The following is a 22,914-nucleotide window of genomic DNA, read 5'->3' on the forward strand; positions in this document are numbered from 1 at the left end:
TGGAATCGCACTTTTTTGACACCTGACAATCTTTCGGGGCTTATTGCTCGAGAACGCGTGATCGGACGAGAAAACGGTTTGCACCGCGATGTCTTATTTAGACCAGAGAATGTCATCATATGTTTCAAATTTTTTTATCGCAAACCTGGAATCGCACTTTTTTGACACCTGACAATCTTTCGAGGCTGATTGCTCGAGAACGCGTGATCGGACGGGAATACTGTTTGCACCGCGACGACTTGCTTGCACAGGAGAATGTTATCATATATTTCAAATTTTTCTATCGCACACCTGGGATCGCACCTTTCTGTTACTTGACAATCTTTCAATTTAAATATATTTTGTCATTTATATATGAGATTTTTTTTATACTGTCACATTAAAATATTTCTTCTCCTTTACAAGTATGCCGAATAATTAAAAACATACATCTTTCATTATAAGGAAATTCAAAAATTAATGGAAGTGTAATAGCAGTCTGTAAGACCGGTAATTACTATTCGTGTAATTTTTTCGAACGTTACGTTTTAAAGGTTATTTGATTGCAAATGTTTCTTCATGAATATATACTTTTGTTTTGATTAATTTTGCATGAATTTTTGCGTGTATTTTCTTGCTTCTGATGTCATTAATAGATAGACAATGCGAGGGGCCACATGAGCTTTAAAAAGAAACAAGTGCACAGTTAAGTCTTGTTAGAGAAAAGAGGGAAAGAGAACTAGTGCAAGTTAGTCAGTTCGGCAATAGAAAATAGATTCTATTTACTTCATGTCTATTCGTCTTATATCTATCTAATCTAGTTTAATATCTATGTACATGTAGTATTTTGTCTATAAACTTTTTATATTTTAGGCATAAATCTATTTCTCAAAGGCATCGAGCATGAGAAATCAAGAAGTTTTGTGAGGCCATCCAGTTTTATAATCGTGCAATGCAAGTGGTTTCTGACATTGAAGTTCGCTTGTACGACTCGACAAAAACAAAAGTAAGGGATAAATTTAATGCGGATGATCACCTGGACACATTAAACAATGGTCTGTCAGCAAATATTAGTGGAAACTACTTTAAGGCTGATGAAGAAGGAACCGACTTGTTTAATAAATTGTCTAGAATTGTAATTCGCAATCACCGCGTATGTTTCCCAAAATTCGTGCAAAAGGTGAGTATTTTATTTATGTTTTATTTATGATCAATATTGGAAATGTACACGACTAATTGTAAGATATTTTTGATTTTAATATTCTTACTAAGGCTGATATTTATAATCAGATCTTATATCTTAGATCTGACATGGTTTGCATGGCCTCTGACGATACGTTTTATAAGTTAGCGGAAGAAAGTTAGCAAAATCAATTCTAATGTTTTTCTTTGTTGCTCATTTGTAGCTAAAATGTTGCCAAAGAAAAAAAATTGTTCTGTTAATTTTTTGTAAAAACGATGTTATGCTAAAAGATTAGTTTGCGGAACAGTATGTAAATAACAACAAAACAATAAAAAATCAAATATTACAATAGTATAGGAATTTTTTGCTAATTAATTGCTCACAAAATACGCTGGTCCCAAATATTTTGCTCCGCTATTTTTTTTTATGTTCCGCTAAAAGAAGATGAAGAGTAAATTACAAGAAAAAAATTTGTTGCTCGGTTGAATTTGGTACTGGTGAATTGTCTGAATTTGTTGTTCTGAAAATATTCTAGTTACGAATTTGTTGCTCGTCTAATATGTTTAAATAATAACGGAGAAGTGACTAACGTGCAAGGAGTCACAAAAGTAAACTATTAGAAAAAAAATTCTTGCTCACTTAAATTTGATGCTGATGTGTTGCCTGAATTTATTGCTCTAAAAATATCCAAGTTAGAAATTTGTTGCTCGCCTGATATGTTTAAATAATAGCGGATAAGTTACCAGCGGGCAAGGAGTCACAAGAGTAAACTGTTAGAGAAAAAATTGTTGCTCGCTTAAATTTGATATTGGTGTGTTGCCTGAATTTGTTGCTCTAGAAATATCTAAGTTACCAATTTGTTGCTCGCCTAATATGTTTAAATAATAGCGGAGAAGTTACCAGCGTGCAAGCTGGTAAGCGAGCAACAATTTTTTTTCTGATAGTTAACTCTTATGACTCCTTGCACGTTGGTAACTTCTCCGCTGTTATTTAAACATATTAGGCGAGCAACAAATTCGTAACTTGGATATTTCCAGAGCAACAAATTGAGACAATTCACCAGTACCAAATTCAACTGAGCAACAAATTTTTTTCTCGCAGTTTACTCTTCATCTTCTTTTAGCGGAACATTATTAAAAAAAAATAGCGAAGCAAAATATTTGGGACTAGCGTATTTTGTGAGCAACTAATTAGCAACAAATTCCTTTTTTTTTTTAATATTCGATTTTTCATTGTTTTGTTATTATTTACATACTGTTTCGCTAACTAATCTTCCTTTAGCGTAACATCGTTTAAAAAAAACTAACAGAATAACAAAAATTTTTTTTTGCAACTTTTTAACAAATGAGCAACAAATAAAAACATTAGTTAGAATTGATTCTGCTGACTTTGTTCCGTTAACTTATAAGACGTTCCGACGACAATAATCTTGGTATTCGTGTAAAAAGCGCTTGGGCATTGGCCAACCTGTGGACTGCCTTTCCAGGCAAAAGTTTGTTCACACTTTTTTTATTTGATATGAATATGTGCTCTCTTCGCGGCACATATTCTATCTACATGGATATATGTTTTTCAGGCAGTACGAAAAGAGAGAACCGTTGCCTTTGGAGATTCCGTTACCTAAATTATATCAAGTGTGTCAAAGCTGCAAAGGACGACAAAGCGAAATGCAATGTTAAAACGATTGAAACAATTTTATATCTATGTTCAAATGAATATATACTTTCCGACACGGCATTAGGATTAGATGCGCTCATTAATTGCGCAGTCTTAGGAAACAACATGAAGGTAAGTCTCGATATAATTATTCTAATTTTTTATGAGATACAAGTTACTTGTAACTAAAGTTGTTTAGGACTGATTCTCCATTTATGCGCCAGAGAAAGTCTGGTTGCAATAAATAAGTATTCCTTGTTATATGAATCTTACATTTATTTATGTTAGGTACGATGGAATGCTTGCCGAGCTTTAGAATTAGTTTTGGGTCACAATCTAGACTCGATATTGCTATCTTCTTAGAAGGTACGTACATACTTCAAAATGTATCAGCGAAGGAATTCATTTTGTTAAAATACAAAGGTTTTGTAGGTTTAAGTATTTCCAGTGCTCACTAATTTCATGTCACAGGCCTAACTAATTCCTATTTCAAATTTTATTTCAAATTTCAAATTTCCTATTTCAAATTTTAAAGTCTACACTAACACCGCATAGGCATTGTCCTCATGTAATCATTACGGCGAATATACCATGACATTGTGGAGAAGTGATATTTCTGCCTTTGAAAATGCTCAGCACGTTCCGAGCTATGTAGAATATTCGCATCAAGACACTCTGATTCAAGAAGTGAGTATACTCGCTGACACTATACATTTTTTTATCTTGTCGTTTGTGTAACCAAATACAAACTGTATCTTTTAGGTGTGTCTTACTCTGTCGCGTTGCCCCTCGCATAGAAGAAACCAAGTTGCAAAATCTTTGGATGGAAATTTGCGATCACATGGAGAAATTTCTAATCTCATGAAAAAATACCAGGTATCGTCCATATAACATGAAGTACAAAAGATTATTATTCAGCCTTAAAAAATGGATATGTGCGTGCATGCGTGCGTGCGTGCGTGCGTGCGTGCGTGCGTGCGTGCGTGCGTGCGTGCGTGCATGCGTGCGTTCATGTGTGTGTGTGTGTGTGTGTGTACATATATATCCATCGAATGTTTTGTTGCAGGAGACTGTGCTGCCTGAAAAACTAGGGGATTTAATCAAAGTAAGAATACAATTGGAGCAACATGCGAAGAATGCCCAAGACGTCGAAAATCGTCGAATCGCTTAATCCTTGGCAAATATACTTGAAAAAACTAATCGCTATGTTAGGCGAGATAAGCGGATAAAATCCAAAAAAGAGGGGACAGCGTTGGCAATGTTCAAAAGTTTCTAAGATCCATAAATTCATTTCTCAAGGTTAATATCATTGTCGGACGGGAGAGTGTACAGAGGTGTAGAGTTGTGACAGGTTATGTCACGATGTTTAAACATCACGGGAGTGAGTGACAAGTTATGGAGACAGGGGTTAACACCAAATTTTTTGAATCGGCAGTCCTCGTGGAAGTAGAAGAAGAAGAAGAAAATACCAATTAGTACCAAATGTCAAAAGCCGTAAATTTCAGATAATTTGCATCGAGTTCATGAGCGTAAAAATAAACAGTGCGACTGCTTTTACCATAGGTCGTATTATATAAAAAAATAACGTCTGAAATTTACGGCTTTTGACATTTGCTACTAACTTTCTTCTTCTTCTTCCACAAAATAGCACGAGGAACTGCCGATTCACAAAATTTGGTGTTAATCTCTGTCTCCATAACTTGTCACTCACTCCCGTAATATTTAGTTTTTGACATAGTGACATATAACCTGTCACAACTCTATACACTCTCCCGTCCGACAATGATATTAACCTTGAGAAATTAATTTATGGATCCTAGGAATTTTTGAACGTTGCCAACGCTGTCCCCTCTTTTTTTATGAATTTTGTCCGCTTACCTTACGGTGCGTTCAGATTCCCTACCCGGATGCACTCTATTACTAGAAACACTATAGTATATGTTACATATACTATAGCACTTCTAGTATTAGAGTCCACCCGGGTAGGGAATCTGAACGTACCCTTAGGTGACAGTTTCCCGAAAAATGGAGGGGATAATGTTGGTACCAAGGAAAATCTCTACACGATATAATTTAAAGATCTGTTCTTTGTAACTGCACACTGCTGAACTAATGCAAAAGGTTAGAGTGAAAAAACGTATACTTGCCTCACTTCACTCACAGTTAAGCAGTGTAGTTACAAAGAACAGATCTTTAAATTATATCGTGTAGAGATTTTCCTTGGTACCAACATTATCCTCTCCACTTTCCGGGAAACTGTCGCCTAAACATCGCTATGACAATTTAGATGTGATACCTACAATATAAATTGGACTAGTAAAAAAAAAACTAGTAAAAAAAAGAAATGAAAAATTTCCTGACAAGCATTCTTTGTACTAATTATCTCGGTGTTCTCTTTATAATTAATATTTATACTAATATAAATAATAATAATTAATATTTATACCAATATTTTTATTATATTAATGTTGTATGTTTAAAATTATATTAATATTATATTATATTAATATTTAATAGAAAGAGAATATGTAATAGAAGTTTCAATTCATATTTTGATAAATTATTTTATTTATTTGTAAAATATAAATATAGGAAATTTGTATTGTACCATAACTATGTATATGTGTGATACAACATATTGTCTAATTGTAGAATTAAACTTGCTAGTTACAAATGTGTCATGAAATAACACATGTCACGAAAATGACGGTCGCGGCCAGTTGCAGCTTCAAGCTTGGACGCTCGACCGTCACTTTTGTGACCCGCTCGTGGCAAGGGGAAGATAGAAGACGTAGCTCTTGAGAATCGGTCGAAATGGGCAACTAATTCCGAGCTCTGCTTTAACAGGTACTTTTGATAGATTTTCTTGGCTCTTATATGTTGCCATTGATTCATCTTCAACAGTGGACATGTCTTTAAAATTCCGAGTATTCCCTCTTCATTTTCATATTCTTTAGTAATTTCTGCAGTCCCAGCTTCATTCTCATCTGAACTATCTTCCTCATTCCTATACCTTTTATTTATGACAGCATCATTTCCCTTTGTAGTTTTCATCTGTTTCTCCTGTTTACTTCCTTGCTTCTTTTTTACGCTTGTTGCGAGTTTATTAATTTCGAAACCTCCGCTATGAATCACCATTGTTCCTAACGAGAAATCGAGGTCGTAGTATAAGTCAACGTCAAGTCAGCCGTGCTTTACTCTTAAGTAGTATGACAGAACCATTAGTCAAACAACCTTTACTTTCAAATTGTATAATCTAAAGAAAAAATAAATCTGTTTCATATGTAAGCATATAAAAAGTAAATTATATAAAAGAATAATAAAAAAGAAAGAATACATAATACTATATAAATATATGTAATTAAACTGGCGATGTTAATTATCACTTTCAAGTATGCAATAAAATTTCTTATTATTTTTGCGTGTTATTTAATAGTAATTCTGCTGCTTTATTAACTACATCTGGATGACATAATGCATCGATAATAGATTCCAAAGATGTTCTAAGTGGAGGTATTGCTTTAATATTTATCAATCTTTCAAGCTCTTGATTAAAATCATTTTCTGGAAATCTTTCTCGTTTTTCTTGAAGGAACTTTTGTAATCCATGATCTTTTAAATCATGTAATGGCTTAATATATTTAGGATATTGCGTAACTAAATCTTCCATGGTATATTTTACTCTTTTTGCAGGAGAAAATTCTGTTGCACTTTCAATATTGCTTTGACATTCTCGAAGAACAGCATCAACCTATCAATCATAGTAACTTAGATTAATTGAATAAGTTCTTTCTGAATTCAATAAACAATATTCATATTTCTTAAACAATAAAATACCAGCTCTGTGTAATAAGATACATCATCTTTATCTTCAGATGTGAGATATTTCTGGCCTCCAATCCTAGCCACTGTCAATTTAACAAGAGCTTCCTTGAGACGTGCTTTACTGTCTTCTTTTAATGGTATCCATATGTTAATACTCATGCTATGATTCAAAGATTCAACATAATGCCACCAGCCCCAAGGCACAAATAAAACATCTCCTGGTTCAAGAATTATCACTTTCGGTTTATATGGCATATCCAGTATTTTCTTCTCATTCTCTTTACTCAGGCAAAAGAAATTAAATTTACTATATATAGTTGATTCTTCATAAGGAATTCTTGTTGGTTCTAAAAAATTGCTCGACCTTGGTGGGAAAAGCAACCATTCTTTCCTATGAAAACAATGAAAATTTTAACAAAACTTTAACAAATTTAACAAAATTTTAAAATTTAAGAAAATAATAAAATTTTAATAATTAAAGAGATAATTAAAGAGAGACATCAGTTTGTATTGTCACATCAGAACAAACCTGCCATGTATTTGAGCTACTAAGTTGTAACCATAGGAATCTTGATGACAATTGGTATGAGCACCTTTGCTTCCAATCCACAGAGTAGAATCAGATCCATCTTTGTCAATCCCAAACTTGCACCAGCTTAACGAAGTCAGAATTTCTGACTTATCGTCAAACCACTCGTGCATATACTTATAATCAAAGTAATACCATCTTTTATCCTTTAATTCTTTTATATTTTCAGCAAACTCTTGCAATGTCATATATTCTATAAGACAATGTCTTTCCCACTGAGGATTCTGAAAGAGATATGACAAATTCAATAAAGGAATTGTCATGTATAAGGAAAAAAATACACAAAAATAACAATTCTTTGTATAAATTATAGCAATTGCTTTCACCATAAGTCTGCTATTATAACCAACTCGAAACGGTAGCTTCAAATTTCCCAATTTTTCAGCAAACTCCGAGAAATCCCATTCAAGCAATTTCCACTCATAGGAACCGTCAGAATTTCGCAACATGTTTTGAAATAATAGAGGTTCTTGTAGATACATAAAAGCATCTTTCAGAACCTCTTCTAACAGCGGTTTAGTGTCGTTCATATTTTATTAATAATGATAAACATAATCTATTTTATCATTCGTTTTGTTTTCTCGAATTTCTAATTTACTTGATGCCTACATAACGTTAAGTAAGTACGCACTATCATATACATGTAACTTGTATCAGTCGCCTCCTCAGAGGTTATGTCAACGTATACGACGTGTTTTCATGGAAGTTGTGGTAACTTATCGAGTATATTATTTTAATGTAAAGTAAACTTTTATTCAATATCAGCTGTAGATAGATACGAAAATTTATTGTAGAAATCAATTATACAATTGATTACAAGTGATATAATTAACAATAATTAATCTTTCTCCTCTCTGTCAATAGTAAATTAACCTCTTTCGAGTCACTTCGATTGTTACGTCTCATTTGACAAATTCTACTATTGTCTGGAATATTTTGAGGAGACAAGGAAGAAAAAAACAAATATGCTAAAATATCCGAGATTATCAATAAATCATGTAAAGACGTTGGCAACGCCTTCTCTGCTGAACAATGTGGATTCCTTGTCACAACAAACTCGAGTAAGTCTTTCTAATCTCTACTAATTCTTATTTTTTTGTTATACATACAATTAAGACTATGAATATTTATCGTACATGTAAACATTTTGTGATATCTTTATTACGTTAACAGATCTTTCCTTTATCTGTGTGAATACATTTACTTAGTTCTTTATGTAATTGCAGTATAACTTATATTATTTTTGTACTACTCATAACTATTGGAACATTCTTACAGAATACTTTCATCCTCAAAAGAAGATACCCTGCGAATCTCAACAGAAAAAATTGCAAGCCTCATATATTAAAGACAAGGCACTATATTTATGATCTTGTTGAGGATACAAATATAAAAAAGAAAGAGCCAATTAAGATGATTTTAACACAGTATGTAAAAGGACTTGGCAATGCAGGGACTCTGGTATCAATGCGTCCATGCAAGGCATATTATGAACTTTTACTACCACGATTAGCAGACTATGCTACTCCTGAGAACATTAAAAAATACACAAAATTGGCAGAGGATATGGGAGACCAGACGCCATTTAGCTCTGCCACTGTCGAGAACACGATCAAGTACTTATCAGAGATGCGATTAATAGTGGAGATGTCGAAGGAGAAACCATGGACATTAGAAAAATGGCATATAAAGACGAATTTTTGTAAAGCCGGTATCTACGCGCCCGAGGATACCATAACAATACCTGAGAGAACAATATCTGGGCCGAATCCGGACATAGAGGGAAAGGAGTTTTACGTGACCCTTACGATTAATAATCGCGAGCAAGTGAAGGTGAGGTGTTGCCTGCATCATTGGTCACTGTTGGCGCAGTTAGAAGACATGGAAGTTTTGAGCACACCGGGCGAACCGATATTCCCCGAGGATAAAGCAGTCTTAGACTCCTTACCACCCTTTCGAATAGAAAAGAAGAAGTGAACATAGACATAATTGTATATTATAACGAAAATAAATGCTTAAAAAAGGACACACATGAACGTGCTCTTTTTTGGACTTTGACTTTTAGGACATGTATCTTGCATTCCATATAATTATAATGACTAATTAGTGGGACTGTTACTTTCATGCATGTATGCAACATCTTTCTCTCTACGTAATTTATTGGTTGATCAATTGATTTAAAGATAATATCATAAGAGTGTAATGTGAAGACATGGCGACAATTTAGCGAAAACAAAATCAGATAGTGCTGCAGATAAACAATCGCATCGTGCTTGTACTTTAAAGCAAATATCGCTGAAAATATACATATGCTCGCACTTGTATCTATATATATCTTTCTAGAATCAATAATTTGACTGTACTATATCTTCACTATGCACTGGGTCAGCAGGAGAACATGTCAGTTACTAGAAACTGATAACCTGGAAATCCTATCATGAAATTGTAAAGAGGCAGGGACAAAGATAGAGATAGAAAGAGAAAGAGAGCTGTGCAATTATCTCGATAACATGATACCCGCGCGGATATGACTGAGAGGCTGTTTACATGGGATGAAATTACAGAAGGATTAATTTTATTAAGGTAATAATAGGACTTCACAAAATTCGTAAGAAAAATCTGTCTGCTCATCTAGACTTTTCTGTTGTTTTTTACTTTCACTTCCGCGATTTCTTTTTAATATAATGCTATTTAGTGTGTCTTACGCAGTACTCGAGATAAAAAAAGAGAACCAGCTCAACCCGATGACATAACGATGTATATTTTTGCGCATATACATTTTATTATCGAACTGTTGATGCAAACACAAGCAGAGTTTCGTTAATTTGATTACTAAGTACTAAGATAACGTTAATTGATATAAAATAAGAATTCGCGAATCATTCTGTACATGCAAAATTCAATCTGTATTTATTAGCGTGACCAAAACGGAAGATGAGCAAGCCAAAAGACGAAAGAAGCAAACTGCTGCTGCTGAAACGCCGGCGGTTTACTGTCCCCACGCGTATTTGATCCTAAGTTATCAGGAAACGTTAAATGATAATGAGAAGGTAAAGAGACCCGTATGAGAGGCCGCGAGCCACTCGAGCTCTTTCTCAACGATTAATATCAAGAGCAAAAATCAAAGAAAAAAAACGAAACCAACTGCACGTTCATGTTTGCAGATTAAATTTCGGAAGTGTTATCTGAGGAAAGTGTCGCCGACCGAAGCGGACGTGATCATCCTGCAGGACATAAAGGACCTCGTGCTGTTTCTACTTGTGTCGCCTGTCAGCGTCCAGTTCATCAACTTCCTGCACTTGCCGATTGTCGACCGATTTTTGCGGGCGCTAATCGTTTACTTTCAACACTATGTGGACATATATGAGGACCTCGTGCAGGAGCGGGCAGCCACCATGAAGAAAGCGCCGAATCCGTTGGCGCGAGGACACAGGACCCGTTACGCCGAAGAGATGCGAGCCCTTCGTTGTGCGCTGGGTAGGGAATACATGGACCTGATACTGGGCTGCCAGGATGGGCTGCAATACCATCATATGATGACTAGCAAGAAGCAAGCGATCACGCAATCACAGGGCGAGAAGGACTTGAGAATCTTCGAGGCGCTGATTAGCGTGGCTCATCGCATCGTGTGGATAGCGTTGCGCCGCAAACATTACACCTTAATCGGTGAGACTCTCTCCTCTTCCCTGCGAAGCAATCACGCGAGAAGAATAGCATGATATCTGTGTATCTGGAAGAATGGTGAAGTACACTCGCGAAGTGTATCTTCTTTCTTTCGCAGAAGTAGAACTGCATAGGCTACTTCGCACTGATGCGTACAACACCGCGTATAGACAAAGCGGCGGTGAGATCGTCCGGGACATGCTGGAGAACGATATTCGAGTGTTGCACGGTCCTAAAGTAATGCTCAAGAGGAAATTGTTGAGGAACTGTCCATTGTCGCACGAGACGATACATTCGGATTGCGACTATCGTCTTTTATCGTTAGGTATGCTCGTCGTTAGATCCCTTCTGTCGTGAAAATCTTGGATACGTCTTCGCGTTAGAGTAGAAACAGAATTTTGTATGTGCATCCAGTCAGCAAGAATAATTGTGTCGTATTGTTTGTCTACTCGAAGGAGTGGTGGACTTTGTCGTGCAGGAACCGAAGATCATTTATCTGAGGAACGCTCTCTTAATCGATGAGGAAATGTTACCTGGACTAGGCGTCAGAGTGGGCATACTGGGTCACAATCGCTCGGATTACGACATAATGCTGATGCCGTGCGAGGACCAGGCGGACTCGACGGAAGTCGGTCGGCTCGATAAAAGAACGGTGAAAACGTACGAAGAGGATACAATCTTAGTAAGTGCTTACAAGCATCCTTATAATGTACAAAAAAGAGAATTCCTAACTGAGCGCAGAAAGATCGAATCTCTCTGTTTCTTGATACTTGCTCAGGAATACGAACTGGTGGAGGAGTTCCCGATGAAAGAAGTTGAGAGATCGAACAAGAGATACGACAAGGTCCGTGAAACTGCACGAAGAAGATGGATTCTTCGAGAAATGAGACGGCATATACGCAAACCAGACGATACCTATTCTCTGGCAACAACCATAGATTAAACATTTGGAAGAAAATGAGAATTTTTACAGCTATACGTTCACAGATTCATGCGAATATCAACTCAAAGAAGTGAGGATATACTTACGAATACGTCTTCCACTGGAATACTTTCCAAAAGTAACATGCTGTGCAAGTAAAGGTATAAATCTGTATAACGCTTTTCGTCGAGTGATAATATAATAAACTGATACTGTCGGGAATAAGTGATGGGGATAGATGAACTGTGCGTATATGGTGGAGGAATACTGTAACACAATGTAAAAAATATGCTTACTGTAATTGGTAATGCCTAATCAAGAGTAATAATGCTGATATTTTACAAGGAGATACACGTATAGGTACATTTCAAGCAATGCGCTTATGTTATGATTAAATTCGGCATTGTCCTGTCCATAAATAATTCATTATTGTTACCTACTTACTACCATTATACATAGTAACAATGTATACGACACTAATTTAATCCCCAATATGGGTCGACCTGTAAATTATTCTGTTTTCGCGTTTCATTTACATGTGATAAAATTTTTTTTCCTTTTTCACTTAACGTTTCGCCTGTGTAATCATTCACATTCAGCTAAACATTCATTACTTAAAGCGCGCTTCTTCACAAACCGTCTCTCACGAATAAATGACACGCATCACGTTGCAACAAGAATAAAGAAAACGAGAAAGAAAAAGGAACACGAGAAATATTTTCCTCCCTTTCGTGTATTTGGCACAGTAATTTTGATAATAAAAACTAGATTCTCCAAGATCACATCATCTCTGCTCACTCTCGCATCCGTATGTATCGTGAGTATTGTGTAAATTGTATTATTTTACTGTTAAGGTATAATCACACACATAATGCACGACACTCGGAGTTTCCCCGTTACACTTTATTAAGATATGTATTAAAATTATGATAATTATTTCATCATCGTGCGCCACATAATGTGAACTTCGACGAATTTTATATCTCTACGTTTCTTCGTATGCGGAGTTATAAGGACATACTACTGTATGTACTTGCGAATAGTTTTAAGGTCAAATGGCAGTAATTCAGCCATCTGTGCGACGACACCGATCTAGTTTTACTTTGAAAATCCTGTGCCTTTACACCACTAGAAAAAAAAAAGAAACTTTTTGAATTAATCATTAGTAAAGTACTCTCTTTCGTGATGTACGCGATAATGATATATCCCCCTCAACCCCTAGCCAGTGTATGTAGCATGTCATCTTCTCACTAAAGTTGCAAAGCTTTACGTTGCGCATTCAGTAACAATGTTGAAAAATAAAAATTCGTTCGGCACTTCTTTTTCGTTAATTTTCATCTTCACTTAAATATTATAGCTACTTGTCGCTGAACATTTTGCCTACATGAATATAATACAGAATGGACAAAACTGACAATATCGATCATTATGCACGTATCATTAATAATATATATGTGATTATTTTTAGCTGTGTTATTGCAGCAATCAGACGATAAAAATTAATTATTTCTACACACACATACACATACGTATGTATGTATGCAATGTATGTATGTATGTATCATAGACACATCTATATGTCTTTCTTATAAATTCAGTCGTGTGTTTGTATAAATATATTCTATGCACAAGGTTTTTCTTCTTTCTGCAATGATAATCGAATTGTGGAAAAATGTGTTTTATTAGAATGGTGCATTTTTTTTCTTTTGTAACAAATGATACTGCGTAAGATACTCCTCATTGAATCATCCGTTTCTTCTCGAAACGCAAATGTCACTCATTGTAAAAGTAATCTTGCGAATGGATAATGTGACTACGGCAATTTCGTCCAATGATGAGAGAAAGGTACTTTAAAATTGTATTGTGAACGCCACAAATCATCTTTCGCGAATGTTACGTTACTCAAAGCCCGAGTTATTCTGCACTTTAATCGGTAGCTAAATATTTATAAATCAGAATTTCTATTTTACAACCGCTATAGTAGAAGTGAGATAACGGATAAAATCATTACAAATCAGTCATACAAAATACTCTTGTACCTATTATTCGAGTAATCGGCAATTAGCTAGACATTATGTGTAATTCAATAAATATGGGAGCTATATTAGTAACGTAATTTAGATAATTCCTGTTCTTCTTCGTTTTAGTAAAAACAAGTCGCGTATAAAAATTAAAAGTACATATTTATGTACTTTTATCTCGTGTATATTGGAACCTAGCCCGAACCACTTGTGTAACATTGTTCGTTTCTTCTACTCCTTTTGTCGTACATCCCGTATCCTTAAAAATCATCACATGTATTATTATGACTACAACAATTTTTCTAAGTGAATTTCTCGAGTGCAAGTCAGAATGTCCGCAAATAAGCTACAAATGTATTGCAAGTGTTATGATGATGACAGAGAAAACGCCCGTGGTTATTTGTCAAAAAGGATGGAATTTTCGGCTTTTTATGTCGCTACTCGTCTCACATAAATCTACCCGTGGTACTGTATCCGATGCTGTTTATACTAAATTCATAAGAATTTTGCTACTGATTCATTTTTTTTTCCTTTTACTTTCTGTATGTCGATCCCTGCCATTATCTCGAATTTGCAAGGCTATATAATGACAGTCTATAACACAATCTTACATTTTTAGCAGCACAGACACGAACAGTACTTGTCTCTACGTTATGAGGAACACACGCGAACTCATCTCCAAATTATTACTTTAAGATTGGTGGGGCTACGAGGCAATGTCCGACATAAGCTGAGCGAGCAACGCCGGCTCTAAAAGTCCATGCGTTTGCCCCGTTATCCTCTCCAAATTTCGTACGTCTTTATCAACCTCTTCCAGGGCTCGCTCCAATTCCTCCTCTTCCTCTCTCGACGGTTCGTATTCGCCGTTCCTACCCTCTATAAGTTAAAAATAAAAAACACCCTTTATCACTGGGATAATCCGTGAGACAGATATAGTCAATCCTAATCTCGATATTGACAGAATATGTTCGATATTTACAGGATAACGCGTATGAGAATTACATAAGTATTGCTGCAATTACCAATAAATAAGTCGTTAAAAGCATCCGCGGGTAAGTTGTTGAGCACATTGCCGAAGTCATGCTCAGCGGAATCCAAAGAAGCGAATACTTCGTGATCTCCAAGCTCGACTTTGAGTCCGCCGCCCAGCCCGAGCGAGCCTAATCCCAACCCTAGATTTAAGTTAGACGAATTTGAACTTCCCTGTGGAACATTCAAATTATTTAATGTCTTCGTATGATTTTCACTACAGTTTATTTGGCTCATGTAATGACTCTCCTCGTGCATCAATGCAGAAGCCTTAGTCTCTATTTTGTTGCTCGAGGGCGGCCGCTTGCGCTTCTTCGGCCTGGATTTGGGCTTAGGCCGCGGGGTGGTGGGTGAAGCTGGCTTTTTGCGGGCCTTCTTTGGTTTGGATTCTTGGGCTTTACGGTGGTAATTGTCCCTTTTCCTGGCATGTTCCGGGCAAAGAGGTAATTCGTGTGCAACGTCAAACACAGGAATACAACATTGTGTGTTGTCACTAAATTTGGCAGTGCAATGCTCGAATAGAAGCTGATCTCCGTTTAGCATGATGTGGCGGGAACAGTGCCGGGTACAAGGCAGAGATGTTTGCTGGCATCCTTCCGCTCCGCATGGTCCACCGACTAATAGTGGTCCGTCGAGCACCTTGCTGGTACTCGGAGAATCGCTCAAAGCCCTCGCGGTAGAAGCGGGATCTTTGTAAGCGGCCTCTAATAAACATTTGACTCGATGCCGCAAGAGAACCTCGGCATCCGGCCCGACAGTGTCTAACTGAAGTAACCGTCGTTGTAGTTGCGAGCGCACCTGGGACAGCCGAGCTGCGCGATTCAACGTCGTGGGGAATTCACCGGGGAACCAGTGACGCTGATAGATCATCATCTCATCTCCGCTCGACTCACTGTCGGATATCTCGTCCCCAGCTTTAGGATAATACAACAAAGTATGGTCCCGATTTTGCCTCCTGGATCTTAGTCTCTGCAGATTCTCGATGTGTCGCTGCTTATGCTGAACCAAACTTGAAAATTTGCGATCGAGACTCTCGCCTCCGACCTCGGCCCCGACATCCGCTTCTGTCACGGTATTGACTCCGACAGTCGTGCAGTAGCCCGCGTTCGCCACCGGCGCTATCCTCGTCTTCTGCTTCATGCATTTCCCCTTGGACGACTTGCTGTTCTTACAACTTTGCATCACTGTCGAATTTGTCGCCGGGATTTGCTGTACCGCGACATTTCTCCCTGCCGCCGTAGAGAACGGTTCTGGTTCACTAAAAATGTACGGATCTACATCTTGATGAGCCTCGGTTTTCAGCAAAGCCTTCAAACGCTCCGAAAACTTCAATTTATTGTCCATGTTTGAGTTTTCGGAAATGAGGACCTTCATTGATTGCTGCTTCTGTCCAGACCTGTTCTACCTGCATTCTCAAACCCTCCAAGTCAACCTTCTCTTCCTATCTAGATCAAACTTAGTTCACGCTATGTGCCAAGTACAAGCTAGATATCGATCAACGATTAAACATATAATACTGAGAGTATGAAAATTAAAAAAATATATATTATTGTACTGTATCACAGATATTTTCTATTACATTCTCCAAGTAAAAAAAAGTCAAAGATCATCCGCGCGACTAATATGATCGATGCAGCCACTGTGTATGTGTATACAAAGTTAAATAAATTAAGAGACAATTGTGCGACACTAGTTACATTTGATTTATATATATATATATATATATATCAATGCTTCACTAATGCTGTAACGTGTTATTAGTGTAATGCATTTCTCCTTCTCTAATCATATATACATATAGCTGAACGAGTCATGGAACTTGTATCGCAATCAAATTAAACGAAGATCTTGTAACTCTACAAATCCATATAGTGTTCACAAAACCCTCGTGTTGATCTCATCAGTTCAATTAACTTTGTGTACACTTACAGAGTACAGGTAATACTTTTAATTATATATATGTATGTATGTACATATCAGCATATACATTGTCTAAAGTTGTACATTGCTGCAAGTACCTTGAACTGCCGCGACATATATTACGTATAATGATAACAGAGAGGTTCCCTGGTTCGAGCAGCAAGCGTGAACTTAGTTCATGGCTAGATCAGGATAAAAACAATCCTTGCCTCGCATAGTAGCAGTCTACACCGAACATGCCCTACACATGTTTGAGCAACTGCGTCGCGCGTTGGTGCGTAGAAACGTCGGTAACTGGTAGATTGCGTATCGATATCCGCGGGTCCAGAGCCATATCATTGAGCGAGATCTGTCCACTGTTGACACAAGAGCGCATACACGTCGCCGATCGAAGGTGTGCGTGTTTGTGGTTAGGTTCGCTCGTCACATCGACAACGGGACACCTTGCGTGATATCGCGACGTGGTTCTCAGCTGCGTAGCCAGACGAGCTCCTCAGATGAATCTCACGACATACTTGCCCTCGACGACGGCTCGTAAACGCGAACCTGGTGGGCCTGGCTCCGTGTAGATCGGTCCCGTGTCTCGCTCGGTCCGAGGTTGGAACAATGGAAATTGCTGCTGGGACGACGGTGACGGTGACCTATGCCCGTCGACCAATCAGACTCGGCCCGATCTTTTCCCCGTGAGAGAGCCGCTCGTTACGTTACAACGGAGTTTCACCCACAAATTTCAACATTCGTCGATAATAACATTAGAAAGACATGTCAGACGTGCGGGGGAAGCAAAATGGCGACCAGCGCACACACGGCCAGTTCTTGGACACGAAAAATCCCTGAATACGCCGACACGCTCGCGCGAATACAGCGCGTTCCGCACGCCGCGCGGAGAATCGACTAATTTTAGATGATACCGTAATGCACCGTAAGGAGGAACGTGCTCCGCGGCGGACAAAGGACAAACTTGCTGCCTCGACCGCGACGGCGATGACAAAGACTGTTCCGCCTCTATCGTGTATTAATGTAACATAACCTATACTGATCGTCGCTGTTTGTCGTACATTCTCTTTCCGATGACTTAGGTTAATGCCTCTGTGTCGCGTTTCTACGTGACAACATGAGCGGATACGGATGCTGGGAGAGAAACATTGAGAAATTTATGCGAATCACCAACGATCGAATTCACCGTTATTCCACGAATCGCGATGACTATCGCGCGCTCATAGATTTCCTAAAAAGCAAATTTTGTCCATCGAGATAGATCGAATTGATGACGTAACGCATGTTTATTTCACGCTTGCGTCCTCTCGTTTAGTCCAGATATGTCTGTTTATTCTCAGTCTAGGAATCCATTCACGAGAGTCACGATCGCGAAATAAAATTCGCGCGATCGCGCGCTTTCTCCTCTTATCAATGATATTTCAAAGTTCCCCCTGGCCTCCCTCGCGCTTGATTTCGTAGGAGGCCGTCATGGCGCACCAATCAGAACGATCCACGAAAAGTCTATGCGTCTCGATAACGAGACATCGCCGCGCACCCGGAGATTGTCAGAACTTTATATGGAGGCAGTGTAGCGCGTCAACGGCTTGTGCGTTTCGCGAACGGCAAAAGTGAATGACTGTAGACAATGTTGCAGGCAGACTGCGAACTCCACGGGAAGATGTTGAGTGTTCTAGGTGAGTGATCGATGCGCGCGAGATCTCTTTCTGTTTAAATCATTGGCGAGATTGCTTCGGCGCCGGCCGCCCGCGATCGTGATGGCTTCGTTCATTTAGTGACGTTGCAACCCGATATATTGCGCTTTCGAAATTATCACTGGGATTCTGCGTGGGCAACACTGCAACAAGTGTTATCTCTCTCCTGTTGAATTTAGATCATTCGTTTTTTCTCTCCATTAGTTAGCTGTACAAAGTGCATAACGTGTGATTTCTGATTTGTGCTCATCTTTGCTTCTTCTTTCCGTAGGTTTTCTTTTGTTAGTCGTCAGGGCGAACTGCATGTATGCATCCAATTCGGCCGTCATTGATCTTAGGCCAAATAATTTTGATAACTTAGTGCTCAATAGCGATCATATCTGGGTGGTTGAATTTTATGCCCCATGGTGTGGACACTGCCAACAGCTGATGCCAGAGTACGACAAAGCTGCTATTGCTTTGAAGGTGATACATTGTATTTTTTTTGTTTCTCATGTTTCTATATACATACTGACTCACTCTGTTGTGTCTAAATAGGGTGTAGTGAAAGTCGGTGCTGTAAATGCTGACGAGCACAAGTCTCTTGGAGCTAAATATGGTGTACGAGGTTTTCCAACCATTAAGATCTTTGGACTTGATAGCAAACCAGAGGATTACACAGGTCAGAGAACTGCAGCTGGCATTGTTGACGCTGCGCTGAATGCTGCCAGTCAGAAAGTCAGGAGAACTTTAGGCGGTAAAAAAACAGGAAGTGATTCCAAGGTAAGTTATGATCTGATTAACTAATTTTGAAAATTAAGGAGGAATAGAGATTGATAGTACTTTTCATAAATAGATAATAAAATAATTTATCAACTTGCATATGATTAAGTTGAATTAACTCCATTATATATTTTATTTGCAGAGTAAAAGTTCCAAGGATGTAATAGAGTTGACAGATGAGAACTTTGAAAAAATGGTTTTGAATTCAGAGGATATGTGGCTGGTCGAATTTTATGCTCCTTGGTGTGGTCACTGCAAAAATCTTGCACCTGAATGGGCAACAGCAGCTACAGAACTAAAAGGCAAAGTAAAACTAGGTGCCTTGGATGCAACTGTGAACACATTGAAGGTAAGATGCATGTTCTAGCGATAGTTTTATTGAACTTTGATAAGCTTATTCTAACATATTGTATTGTGATATTATGCAGGCTAGTCGGTATAATATTAAAGGCTACCCCACTATCAAGTACTTCGCTCCGGGTAAAAAAGACGCTGATTCGGTGCAGGAGTATGATGGTGGCCGCACTAGCGGCGACATTGTCAACTGGGCGCTCGAAAAATTATCGGAAAATATTCCAGCACCGGAAGTAACACAAATTATATCCGAACAGAGTCTAAAGACTGCTTGTGAAGACAAGCCGATCTGTGTGGTCTCTGTTCTACCAGACATCCTGGATTGTCAGTCTGACTGCAGAAACGCATATTTGAAGACGTTGAATAGTCTCGGGGATAAGTACAAGAAGAAGATGTGGGGGTATACATTAGATTTATTATATATATCATTAATGTTGAACAAAATCTAAAATTCTTTTAATGAGTAGTACTTTTAATGAGTAACTTCTTCTCTGACACACTGTTCAGTTGTAATTATGTGTAAGTGAAAGTTGCCAGTTTTTAAATTTCTAAACCTGTATGTTGTAAAATTGATTCTGGTTTTCAAAGTTGTGGAAAGTTTAATATGTTGCTATAAAATTATTTTGAATAAATTATAACTGACTATAATTATAATCTAATGGTTTTCTAAAAAAAAGTTAATGCTAGAAGCAACAAATTTCTATAATATACATTCTGTATCAAGCAATCACGTTCAATTTTTGTATCGACGATTTTTATAAAATTGCTTTTTTTCACAGATGGGTATGGTCCGAAGCTGGTGCTCAACCACATATCGAGGAGGCATTAGAGATCGGAGGTTTCGGTTATCCAGCGTTGGCAGCAGTCAATATCAAGAAGATGAAATATTCATTACTGAAAGGAAGTTTCTCGTATGACGGTATAAACGAATTCTTGAGAGATTTGAGTTATGGTAGAGGCGGCACTGCGCCCTTGAAGGAAGCATTGCCCCGCGTTCTGAAAACGGAGCCTTGGGACGGCAAGGACGGTGTTCCTCCCCAGGAGGAGGATGTCGATCTCAGTGACGTTAATTTAGACGAGAAAGACGAGCTATAATTCCCGAGAGTCAATGTATAAAACTTTTTTTTTCGAACATTCGCTACACAAGATATAGATCTTTTTCGGCAGAACTGATATTAAGGCCGTTAAATTTTATTGCCTCGAAATTTATTTGTATTCGAATGTTTATACCTAAAACTTGTGTGACTAAATAGTAAGAAACAATCGTCTCTTATTTTCGGTGATCTATAGGAAGACTTAATATCAGTATGTCAATATAGTGATTTGCTGACCTATATGTCGAAGTAGCAGTTCTCAGGTGCAGTTATCCAATTTCATATATGAAATTAAATATTTAAGTGATTCTTCCATTAAAGCCAACTTTATACAATTTTATTTTGTTACTTCACAAAAATTAATGGTAAATTTTTTACGTAAATGTATAATTTGTATATTGTCACGTCAGTTGTTATTTATATGTTTAAAAATTATAATTTGGAGAACGTGTTCCGATATCATAACGCATTTATTAGTCCATTTATTAGGAAAAGAAGTTACTTAAGATAAAGTTTATGTGTAAAGTCATATATATATATATTTCATATTTGTAATAAATATATGTCATACATTTATACGTATATGTTTTTACAAGTCTTTTCTTTATGAGTATTGCGATTTTAATATATATTCTAATAGCTTTAAGAGAATTCACTGGTGTACACTCTGCAGAACTACTTGGTTCTCCCTGTAACGGGACCAAATTCAGAAATAACGAGAATCAGTCTATCGTTCTAATGTGTGTTAGCGCTCCATAACATTAAGCTTATTGTCATTCAATTAATCAAATGTATCGTTTATGTAGAGTCTTCCAGATTAATGTATATTGTATAAATAATCACATGCCCCCATATACGAATGTTTTAAATAGAATTAACATTGTTTTTAATACATTGCGTACGGCATTTCGTTTTCACAGTTTGCATACACAAATGTATTAAAACTCCTTTCAATGCAGAAATATCATCTTTTTCTGCACTCTAACACTCGTTTGTTCAGTATTCATCATCAATATGTAATTATAAGAAAGTGTATAAATGAGATATCTCGCGTGTGAGCTGTAATGTGTTTGAAATAATTTTCTAATACAATTACAATCTCTCCTATCGCGTAATAATGATATATAAATTGCAATAAAAAAAATTATTTCTATACCAGTTGCTGTAAATGCTTGTAAAGTTTATAAAAATCTATAATTTACCCTATATTATATACTGTGTGTAAAAAAAAATATAAAAAATGCTAATAATCTCACCATCTAATATTTTTCCATTCAAATATTTTGAAATAGTCATTAAGTTTGTATAAAAATATCAATATCTTAAGCGAATGTATCGTTCACGTAATTCTAAAATAAACATACAATTATCCTCCTCTGTTTTAACGAATTACTGATACATAGCCTGCTATGTTGTTTGGATTATACAATGGCATGTTAGGAGTATCACTAACAGTGCACACTGAATTAACATCTGTTAACTCCATAGTATCATAGGATTGCTCTTTCTTACATATGTATGGATATAATATGAACACATAGTATGTTATTGTACTGAATATAATTACACCTAAAACTATTGCAATTATTCCCCACGCTGAAACATTCATTTTCTGGCTCAGAGGTAGATTCAGCTTCCCAGATGCTGTTGTTTCGACTAATTTCGGATTTGCCTTGTAATATTTGGCTTGTGTATTATCATAGAAGCCTCTCTGATGTCCTGATTGGTAATTTTGCTGCGAGCCTTGTAAGCGTATTCCACTTTCAGCTAATGTGAGGGTTCCTGTAAACATTTATATTGTTATGTACTAAAACAATGTGATAAACTAAAGATCAATTTTTATGGATAAAAAAGTAACAATTATAGATAATATAATGACACAATAAAAGTAGAAACGCAGAGTGTGTATAAAAACAAAGCTTTAGATTTTGACAGGATAATTATATGGGAAACTTGATCCTTACCAATAACTGCTATAAAGACAAAACTGTATATTGTTTTCATATTGTAGAAATTCAATTGTAACTTATTAAGAGTACAAATAAAGTGTTTCTCGTTTTTATACCTATGATGTGAGCAAAAATAACTTTCAGCGTGGGTCATAAACAAAAGGGTTGCGTCCTTCAACCCTACAGACGTAATGGAAGGTTTACATTGCGTTTGACGTCCGATGCCCGACATCCAATAGGAAAGCTCGTGTTCTAGGAACAAAATGTCGAGGAACTA

The 22,914-nt window shown here is 37.0% G+C and overlaps 8 protein-coding genes across 12 annotated transcripts in view; 5 read left to right on the forward strand and 3 right to left on the reverse strand.

Annotated features, from left to right (window-relative positions):
- The window catches only part of LOC116848503, a 10,664-nt gene extending 8,608 nt beyond the window's left edge, over positions 1-2,056 (forward strand). Inside the window, exons 3-4 of the mRNA XM_032824661.1 lie at positions 853-1,159; positions 1,284-2,056. Of these exons, the coding sequence (XP_032680552.1) occupies positions 853-989 (137 nt within the window). The 3' untranslated portion in view covers positions 990-1,159; positions 1,284-2,056. The remainder of the gene's footprint in view (positions 1-852; positions 1,160-1,283) is intronic.
- A 123-nt stretch (positions 2,057-2,179) lies between these two features.
- Positions 2,180-4,725, forward strand: LOC116848512. Its single transcript, XM_032824674.1, has 5 exons — positions 2,180-2,654; positions 2,739-2,950; positions 3,107-3,505; positions 3,581-3,694; positions 3,885-4,725. Exons 3-5 carry the CDS (start codon positions 3,410-3,412, stop codon positions 3,987-3,989), a joined length of 315 nt encoding a protein of 104 aa, XP_032680565.1. The 5' UTR covers positions 2,180-2,654; positions 2,739-2,950; positions 3,107-3,409; the 3' UTR covers positions 3,990-4,725.
- A 641-nt stretch (positions 4,726-5,366) lies between these two features.
- Positions 5,367-7,797, reverse strand: LOC116848476 (HSPB1-associated protein 1). The gene is made up of 4 exons (XM_032824603.1): positions 7,559-7,797; positions 7,173-7,456; positions 6,656-7,034; positions 5,367-6,569 (listed from the first exon to the last, which is right to left on the reverse strand). Exons 1-4 carry the CDS (start codon positions 7,760-7,762, stop codon positions 6,231-6,233), a joined length of 1,206 nt encoding a protein of 401 aa, XP_032680494.1. The 5' UTR covers positions 7,763-7,797; the 3' UTR covers positions 5,367-6,230.
- LOC116848485 (39S ribosomal protein L9, mitochondrial) lies at positions 7,702-9,260 on the forward strand. 3 transcript variants are annotated; one of them, XM_032824634.1, is made up of 3 exons: positions 7,702-7,851; positions 8,097-8,293; positions 8,511-9,260. In XM_032824634.1, exons 2-3 carry the CDS (start codon positions 8,198-8,200, stop codon positions 9,207-9,209), a joined length of 795 nt encoding a protein of 264 aa, XP_032680525.1. In that variant the 5' UTR covers positions 7,702-7,851; positions 8,097-8,197; the 3' UTR covers positions 9,210-9,260. The 3 variants fall into 3 exon arrangements, with proteins under 3 accessions (XP_032680525.1, XP_032680506.1, XP_032680516.1); XM_032824615.1 differs by lacking the exon at positions 7,702-7,851 and adding an exon at positions 7,860-7,970; XM_032824625.1 differs by lacking the exon at positions 7,702-7,851 and adding an exon at positions 7,880-7,943.
- Position 9,261: 1 nt separating this feature from the next.
- LOC116848451 lies at positions 9,262-11,943 on the forward strand. 3 transcript variants are annotated; one of them, XM_032824570.1, is made up of 6 exons: positions 9,262-9,361; positions 9,576-9,815; positions 10,150-10,282; positions 10,397-10,898; positions 11,014-11,220; positions 11,351-11,943. In XM_032824570.1, exons 2-6 carry the CDS (start codon positions 9,760-9,762, stop codon positions 11,836-11,838), a joined length of 1,386 nt encoding a protein of 461 aa, XP_032680461.1. In that variant the 5' UTR covers positions 9,262-9,361; positions 9,576-9,759; the 3' UTR covers positions 11,839-11,943. The 3 variants fall into 3 exon arrangements, with proteins under 3 accessions (XP_032680461.1, XP_032680453.1, XP_032680469.1); XM_032824578.1 differs by having other exon boundaries at positions 9,283-9,815; positions 11,351-11,577; positions 11,674-11,838; XM_032824562.1 differs by having other exon boundaries at positions 9,279-9,815.
- Positions 11,944-12,097: 154 nt separating this feature from the next.
- Positions 12,098-18,018, reverse strand: LOC116848443 (INO80 complex subunit D). Its single transcript, XM_032824548.1, has 3 exons — positions 16,997-18,018; positions 14,861-16,272; positions 12,098-14,714 (listed from the first exon to the last, which is right to left on the reverse strand). Exons 2-3 carry the CDS (start codon positions 16,239-16,241, stop codon positions 14,545-14,547), a joined length of 1,551 nt encoding a protein of 516 aa, XP_032680439.1. The 5' UTR covers positions 16,242-16,272; positions 16,997-18,018; the 3' UTR covers positions 12,098-14,544.
- Positions 18,019-18,269: 251 nt separating this feature from the next.
- On the forward strand, positions 18,270-21,520 carry LOC116848471 (protein disulfide-isomerase A6 homolog). Its single transcript, XM_032824590.1, has 6 exons — positions 18,270-18,460; positions 18,750-18,943; positions 19,016-19,240; positions 19,383-19,589; positions 19,669-19,994; positions 20,374-21,520. The coding sequence occupies exons 1-6, from the start codon at positions 18,412-18,414 to the stop codon at positions 20,687-20,689; spliced, it is 1,317 nt and encodes a 438-aa protein (XP_032680481.1). The 5' UTR covers positions 18,270-18,411; the 3' UTR covers positions 20,690-21,520.
- Positions 21,210-22,842, reverse strand: LOC116848497. Its single transcript, XM_032824648.1, has 2 exons — positions 22,653-22,842; positions 21,210-22,470 (listed from the first exon to the last, which is right to left on the reverse strand). Exons 1-2 carry the CDS (start codon positions 22,789-22,791, stop codon positions 22,070-22,072), a joined length of 540 nt encoding a protein of 179 aa, XP_032680539.1. The 5' UTR covers positions 22,792-22,842; the 3' UTR covers positions 21,210-22,069.
- Between the last annotated feature and the right edge of the window lie 72 nt (positions 22,843-22,914).

The sequence above is a fragment of the Odontomachus brunneus genome, unplaced genomic scaffold, assembly GCF_010583005.1.
Source record: "Odontomachus brunneus isolate Ranch 3 - 2012 unplaced genomic scaffold, Obru_v1 Obru_scaffold_005, whole genome shotgun sequence".
NCBI lineage: Eukaryota > Metazoa > Arthropoda > Insecta > Hymenoptera > Formicidae > Odontomachus > Odontomachus brunneus.

Excerpts from the sequence above, each read along its gene's own strand:
- LOC116848512 (XM_032824674.1), top strand. The coding sequence starts at position 3,410 with ATGACATTGTGGAGAAGTGATATTTCTGCCTTTGAAAATGCTCAGCAC. Across the intron at positions 3,506-3,580 it reads AAGACACTCTGATTCAAGAA|GTGTGTCTTACTCTGTCGCG; the intron begins GTGAGTATACTC and ends TGTATCTTTTAG. Across the intron at positions 3,695-3,884 it reads ATCTCATGAAAAAATACCAG|GAGACTGTGCTGCCTGAAAA; the intron begins GTATCGTCCATA and ends GTTTTGTTGCAG.
- LOC116848476 (XM_032824603.1), bottom strand. The coding sequence starts at position 7,762 with ATGAACGACACTAAACCGCTGTTAGAAGAGGTTCTGAAAGATGCTTTT. Across the intron at positions 7,457-7,558 it reads GTTATAATAGCAGACTTATG|AATCCTCAGTGGGAAAGACA; the intron begins GTGAAAGCAATT and ends TATCTCTTTCAG. Across the intron at positions 6,570-6,655 it reads TATCTTATTACACAGAGCTG|GTTGATGCTGTTCTTCGAGA; the intron begins GTATTTTATTGT and ends TATGATTGATAG.
- LOC116848485 (XM_032824634.1), top strand. The coding sequence starts at position 8,198 with ATGCTAAAATATCCGAGATTATCAATAAATCATGTAAAGACGTTGGCA. Across the intron at positions 8,294-8,510 it reads CCTTGTCACAACAAACTCGA|AATACTTTCATCCTCAAAAG; the intron begins GTAAGTCTTTCT and ends ACATTCTTACAG.
- LOC116848443 (XM_032824548.1), bottom strand. The coding sequence starts at position 16,241 with ATGAAGGTCCTCATTTCCGAAAACTCAAACATGGACAATAAATTGAAG. Across the intron at positions 14,715-14,860 it reads TTTTAACGACTTATTTATTG|AGGGTAGGAACGGCGAATAC; the intron begins GTAATTGCAGCA and ends TTTAACTTATAG.
- LOC116848471 (XM_032824590.1), top strand. The coding sequence starts at position 18,412 with ATGTTGCAGGCAGACTGCGAACTCCACGGGAAGATGTTGAGTGTTCTA. Across the intron at positions 18,944-19,015 it reads AAGCTGCTATTGCTTTGAAG|GGTGTAGTGAAAGTCGGTGC; the intron begins GTGATACATTGT and ends GTGTCTAAATAG. Across the intron at positions 19,995-20,373 it reads TACAAGAAGAAGATGTGGGG|ATGGGTATGGTCCGAAGCTG; the intron begins GTATACATTAGA and ends TTTTTTTCACAG.
- LOC116848451 (XM_032824570.1), top strand. The coding sequence starts at position 9,760 with ATGACTGAGAGGCTGTTTACATGGGATGAAATTACAGAAGGATTAATT. Across the intron at positions 10,283-10,396 it reads CGTTAAATGATAATGAGAAG|ATTAAATTTCGGAAGTGTTA; the intron begins GTAAAGAGACCC and ends TCATGTTTGCAG. Across the intron at positions 10,899-11,013 it reads CAAACATTACACCTTAATCG|AAGTAGAACTGCATAGGCTA; the intron begins GTGAGACTCTCT and ends TTTCTTTCGCAG.
- LOC116848497 (XM_032824648.1), bottom strand. The coding sequence starts at position 22,791 with ATGACCCACGCTGAAAGTTATTTTTGCTCACATCATAGGTATAAAAAC. Across the intron at positions 22,471-22,652 it reads TGTCTTTATAGCAGTTATTG|GAACCCTCACATTAGCTGAA; the intron begins GTAAGGATCAAG and ends AAATGTTTACAG.